Source organism: Cyprinodon variegatus, unplaced genomic scaffold, assembly GCF_000732505.1.
Source record: "Cyprinodon variegatus isolate N-32 unplaced genomic scaffold, C_variegatus-1.0 Scaffold22, whole genome shotgun sequence".
Lineage (NCBI taxonomy): Eukaryota > Metazoa > Chordata > Actinopteri > Cyprinodontiformes > Cyprinodontidae > Cyprinodon > Cyprinodon variegatus.
In genome coordinates this window covers 1,671,638-1,678,012 of record NW_015150475.1, presented here as the reverse complement: position 1 = coordinate 1,678,012, position 6,375 = coordinate 1,671,638, and the positions used below count along the sequence as shown (strand labels likewise).

The 6,375-nt window shown below is 35.1% G+C and overlaps 1 protein-coding gene across 1 annotated transcript in view; it reads left to right on the top strand.

Moving 5' to 3' along the window:
- The window catches only part of rec114 (REC114 meiotic recombination protein), an 8,268-nt gene extending 4,121 nt beyond the window's left edge, over positions 1-4,147 (top strand). The window contains exons 3-6 of the mRNA XM_015391398.1: positions 1,706-1,789; positions 2,019-2,189; positions 3,058-3,135; positions 3,983-4,147. Of these exons, the coding sequence (XP_015246884.1) occupies positions 1,706-1,789; positions 2,019-2,189; positions 3,058-3,135; positions 3,983-4,147 (498 nt within the window). The remainder of the gene's footprint in view (positions 1-1,705; positions 1,790-2,018; positions 2,190-3,057; positions 3,136-3,982) is intronic.
- Positions 4,148-6,375: the final 2,228 nt, after the last annotated feature.

Below are 6,375 nucleotides of genomic sequence, written 5' to 3'. Positions count from 1 at the left end.
CTGCTAATTTCTCTGACTAGACTTAGACTTTAGACAGATTTATTTTGTCATTTTGTATACACAAATGTAAACAAAAAGACAGTTGCATTTCTTTTTAGTGCAGCCTTGAAAACAGTAAAAAATACATCAAAACAGTAATATAAACATATGACTCTATATTTACAGTTCTAACATTTCAGGTTTTTTTTTTGTTTGTTTGTTTTTTTATTAATAAATATAATAAAATACAATAAAATAACCCATTTACATAACATTCAGCAGTCTAATGGCAGTGGGCAAGAAACAGTTCTGGAATCTGCTGGACCGAATCGGATGCTTCGAAGTCTCTTCTGAGAGGGCGGCAGGGAGAACAGTCCATAGTGGGGGTGTGAGGGGTAATTTATGATATTATTGCTTCAATCTTATGTCGATTTCTTTGGTGTAATGAAATATTTTTTTTAAAATGCTTTTGTATGCTTTAGTGTGTAGAATTTCTCTAAAGAGAAATCACATGCATTTTTACACTGTGGCACAAAGCAGTTAAAACTGCAGACATTGAATTTCCTCTTTGCATCACATTAGACAAAAGCTGCAGGGAATTTATTTAAGGCTCCAGCTGTGAACCACATACTCGTCTCTGATTTCGTGTTTTAAGTAAAGCTTGGAAGCAAAGTTCCAAATTCTGCTCCTCTCGTCCCCTTGCACTGGATATAAATATTAATTAGTTTTTTTTTATGAAATATTCTGCTGAAGAGTGTGACATTTCTGCTCAAATCTGTTGGGATTTGACTGTTTCAGATGGGCAAAGCCAAATATTCTTTTTGGTTTCAAGAACAGTACAGAGAAATATGTCATTTTTAGACAAAAGATATCATTCTAGGCACATTTTTTGCATAAATGCATGTAACTTTATCGACTTTAATATTTGGAGGATTTTGTACTTGATGTCTTCCAGATTTAAAAATCCCTCCGAGCTATGAGTGATTCTTTGTTTCTATAAACAATCTCTCCACTATTTTTGGACGAGTTTTGTCTCGCCTTGGGGGAGAACATTTCCTCTGACCTACAGATAACAGTTGAGGTACAACTCAGTCTGATTTATAATGTTCTGGCAGGAGACACAGCTATCTTGCTGTGCTAGGTTGACAAGTCATACATATTTTCAGGTCAGGCTGCAGAGAGCATTCATTGAGGATGATAGAGTGCTCTATTATAGACTCCTGCAGTTATTCCTTAGGGATATTACATACAGAGAAGTTAAACCTTTGGCTCTGAAAAGATCTTAAAGGAAATGTGATATTTAGTTGGAAAACAGAATACCAGGGGATTTGAATTTTTACGTTAAATTTGAATACTTCTGTAATCAAATATCACCACAGTCTGATTGGATAGTTTCTAGTTTTGTAATTCAGGATAATGAATTAAAAAGGAAAAAAACTCATTGGATCTACCTCAAAATAGCATACTGTAAAGTTAATGTTTTTCATTTTAACTCAGGAGTTTAATGATTAAATCCAACTATGGAGCATTGATGTTATTGAGTAAACAGAGACCCCTGCAGACAGTTTTGGGAAACATCCTTCTTTGTCTCTTTTTGTACTAACATTAAGGCAAATAAACATTTTAATTTGTCCACAATATCTCACTGAAAAATAATAACCTATCCAAATAAAAAATATATATTTAATTCTGTTCGTAAATATATTTTTATGACTTTACTTTTCAGGGTACAATCTCTTTGAACGAGGGCTCCAATTCTCTTAAGGTGCAGCACAAAAATGATAACCTGATGTTTCGATTTACAGTAAAGGTGAGCAAAAAAAAGTATTAATAATCAGTAGACAATCAAAATTGGATCATTATTATTACTGTTGTTTATACATGTATTTTTTTGTCTGTATGCACCAACTTTAGAATATTTTGTTTTTATTTTTTGCAAAGCTAGAGGTTAAGAAAATAAAATATGCAAACCTTAGATGTTTTCCTTCGATGACTGATTGATGGAGACACACTGTGGGCAAATATGTGGTCTTCTGCAGGGGGAGAACTGCATGATGAGGATGCAGTTTGCTGGGAGCAGCACAGCAGAGGCCCTAAATCAGTGTTCAAGGGCTGTGGAAAAGTTGATGGAGTATGTTCCTGTCACCGCTGTGGAAGTTTCTGCTACACATCCAAATCAGCCCCCCACTGAGGACCCACCAGCTGCACAGGTTACTAACCTTACCTGTCAGTAAATCTAAATAAACGCTACTCTGACATTTAGTTTTGTAGGGCCATTCAAATCCAAAAAACAAGGGAAATGCAGTGATGTTGACCACAAGGTTGGAGTTAAGAAAAAAAACATGGCTGGCATGCTCACACTACTAACATGATATGGTCCTTTTTATTTTATTTGGGAAAACTTCCCTTTTGCAAACTCTCAACTATAGATGCTCACTACATTAGAGGTGGAAGATTTTTCCCAATAAACAGTAGCAGAATGTATTCACTAGGAGGAGCTGTTTACTACATTGTCTTAAATTTAGGGCTGACATTCAGTGGGACAGTATATGTGCAAAAATTACTGAATAATCCCAGATTTTGCAGGAGATTAAGTTAAAACCCACCCAACACTGACAGTAGGAAAACTGCTTTTGGAGTTATTTGACTGAACATGACTATAAAATGTGTTTTCGATTATGAAAATAAATATCAGCCGTATATTTAAACCCCAGTCACTTATTTCATTCAGCATATTCATTGTAAAAGGAAATGCTTGTGCTCAACAATATATTTTTAAGTGGCATTAAAAATTTGATTAAGAACAATTTGGCTTCAAATGAAAACACCAAGCTTTTCTTTGCTCTGAGTCATTAAACATGAAGGATTAAGAGAGAAACGGACTCGGCCATGGTGCTGCAATTGACCTTTATGGGTATACAGTGCAGAAGTTTGTGGAGAGGATGAAAGGACTTGGTTCCACTGGGTGGAAAATTTTCAATTAGTAATGAGGTCATTGATTGGTCTCCCTATTCTGTGCTGTTGCGCTGTCTGTCAAATCTTTTTTTCTTTAATGTTCTTTCTGTTATCTTCTGGCAGCAGTCACGTCAAGAAGAAACTGGGCAGGGAGAGGCTGGAGCTGTCCAAGGTGCTGTGTCCATCAGGCGTCTAACCCAGGTGTGAAATCTTAAAACTCTGGCGCATTAATCTTTAACCATCTCATGTTTCCTGTTATCACATCTAATATATATTTTTTTCACCATTATACATATTTAACCTTCAGATTATATCAATAAAATACATAATTCAGTTTCTCAGAACATTTAAATTGTACATAAACACAACCAAGTAATCACTGCAGTGAATCAGGTGCTCACCTATCTGAATACTGGGAATGAAAGCTACTTATCTTAAAAGAAAAAAAATACCACAGCAGCACTTAAATGACATGGAGGCTTTGGTCTGTCATTCTGAACAGGCGTTTGATTTAATAACTTTCTTTACCTTTTCTCTGTTGCAGATGAAGTATAACAGTTGTAGTCACTTGGAAAGGAGGAGTTTGGTTCATGGCGTGACTGTTTAGTTACTTTTCTTTTTAGTCTAGCTATGATGCAATGCATTAAATTTCCCTGGTTTGGAGTGTAGTAACCCTGGGAATGCAGCAGTTGTGCACATGGTCTTGCTCCTCCAAACCTTTAACAGACTGTGTCATGATCAGCCAAACATTTTTCCACTTTGCATTCTCATGATGATTGGATACAGCTCTCTGTAAATAGTCTTTTTTAGCAGACTCCTATAAGGCTTTTGTGGAGCAAATATGGACAATATCAAAAGTCTTCCTGATGATTGCGATAGTAAACATTTCTGGATTATCAGCATTGCCTGTACTCCACAATTGTTTATTTAATCTTTAAATGGGCTTCACTTTATAATGGAATTACAGAATTTTTGGAAATAATTTTTAGATGCAGCCGTAGATTCTGACATTTGGATTGACTTAAATATCTCTCCTTGCATCCCACAGCACTTCATGGGAGAAGCTCCTCTGGCTCTCCCCAACATATATAGGCACAATTCATTTGCATTAGGTGATATGGAGGCCTTCCTGCGTGTGTGTCTGCTGGATCCCAGCTTCCCTGCGTTTGTAGAGAAGGTGCAGGAGGAACTGGAGAAACTGACTGAAGAATGAGAAATCTCTTACCACCAGCTGATGGCAGGAAACGTAAAGCAAGTTCCAGTGTTTGATGTTCTAAACTTTGTCTAGTTAGTCCGTGTCGTCAGTTCAATCCTCTTGACCGTTCTACTTGTGAAATTAAAATATAATTCCAAGTTTATGTTTTTTAGCACAGATAATATGTTTCCCTTTGGGTTTTTTGAAATTAAAATAAAAGACAGTTTTTGTTTTATATTGTTTTTATTAAGAAAAAAAATATTGGTCACTCATATGTTTGATCGTGGCTATATGCTCTGGTCCCTCAGTTCACATCCCATAATCCAGGTCCTTTTCCACCGCAACACACATGGATACATCGTATTGAAAGAGGAGTCATGCAGCTACAGCAGTGAATCTATGCCAGCTTTCAAGTGATCCCACAAGATTAAAGCTTCACTGAGTAAAACAAACTGCCCTCCATATATCTATTTAAGAATACATATTGCATAGGATTATAGCCATGCTATACAGTTAAAGAGAGAAAAACAAAATAGAAAGTAAAAATCAATGAGTTGAAATTGGGAATTATAAAAAAAATATCTTTTTTTACAGATTTCCTATCATTTGAACACTCATACTTCAACATATACAAGACACCTAAGTTACTCTGGAAAGAAAATAGAAATAATACATATATCCTTTTTGTTAAGATAGTTAAACACACAGTAGTCATTTTCTGTAAGCACTCTCAATTAAATTTAAATACTGCCTGACGTTGAAGCCCTTGCTTCACAATAAAAGCTCTGTTAAAAGTAGACTTCTTTTCACAAATCATATAATTTAATGACAATGATATGCTGTACAAATCTCAATAAAAACATATATATATATATATATATATATATATATATATATATATATATATATATATATATATATATATATATATATATATATAATTTCAACATAAAATTGTTATTAAAGTTGCAAAAACATATTTCCCTATTACTATTTCTTCCAATTCTCCATTACACTATTGATGAAGAACCCCCACCTCCCCTTCTTCAAATGGTTTGGCTGCTGATGTTGTTTGTTAAAAGTTTATCTTAAATGTTTTAACTACATCATGCCCATTTATTATTCTTTTTAGAGCCTTACCCTTACACAAGTTTTCAGGTGATAGTAGTCATAGTGTGTTCTCTTCTATTTGTTTTCTCCTTCATTGTCCTTTTCAGACAGGGTACTGTAGGTTTCTGGAAGTCAAGCACAGATTTTTGATGGTGGTCAAAAAACACACTGTACAAGGATATCATCCTAAAAATCAGGAAGTAAACCTTGAACAAGGAGAAGGTTTGTGCTTTCAGCATCCCATCCTGCATTTTATGATTTGATAGTGACTCAGGGATTTAGCTGTTGCTCATCATTGTGTTAGTGTGGTTTTGCTAAAACAGTATAGGACCTCTGAGGGGGAAAAAAGAATAAGTTAGTACATAAACAGGCTCCCTGCTTGCTGACTGAAGGGACAGGTGGCCTGAACCAGTTTACAGGTCAAATATTCCTTTAGCTGAATCACAGAGGGGTCAAAAATGGAAAAAAAAACTCTGTGGACAAAATCTGCAACTTGCTATTATTGACCCAACACTCTTGTAATGCTTCTAAATGGTCAAATCAAAATTCAATCTTGGATATACCATCTAACACCATGTTCCTGTTTCAAAAATAGCTGTTGATCCCTCATCATTTTTTTTTTTTGGCGGAGGACTGAAGTAACAATGGTGAGGTGACTGTCTGCAGAACAGCTCCAGGAAAACGGTCAAGGTACCAGAAATTCCACGCAGTGGAAAATATAAGGATTTATATAACTAAACAGTAATCTTTTCAAGGCCATGTCAATTCAGATGTGCCACAGGTAGAAACAATAAGCCTCATGTTTAGGTTGTAGAGTTTTGTTTTTTGTTCATTTTCAGAACTGAATGAAGATAAAATTGAAGTTATATTTACCAAATAAATAAAATTATTACGCAGAATACCCCATGATTCCAAACAAAAGAAAAATCTGAGTACATTTTATACAGTAATGTAAAAGTCCACAATGTCAAGGTCATAATAAAGAGATGCAAAAGGGGAGAAAATACAGGTGGGGATCATTTATGCTATTTGTTGGAATCGTGCTGAATTTTGCCAATACTGAATGCACAGCATACTTTAGCTGATTGGGTCCTTAGGTTGTAAAAATAAACTTCTAAGGCAGTTTACAAAAACTG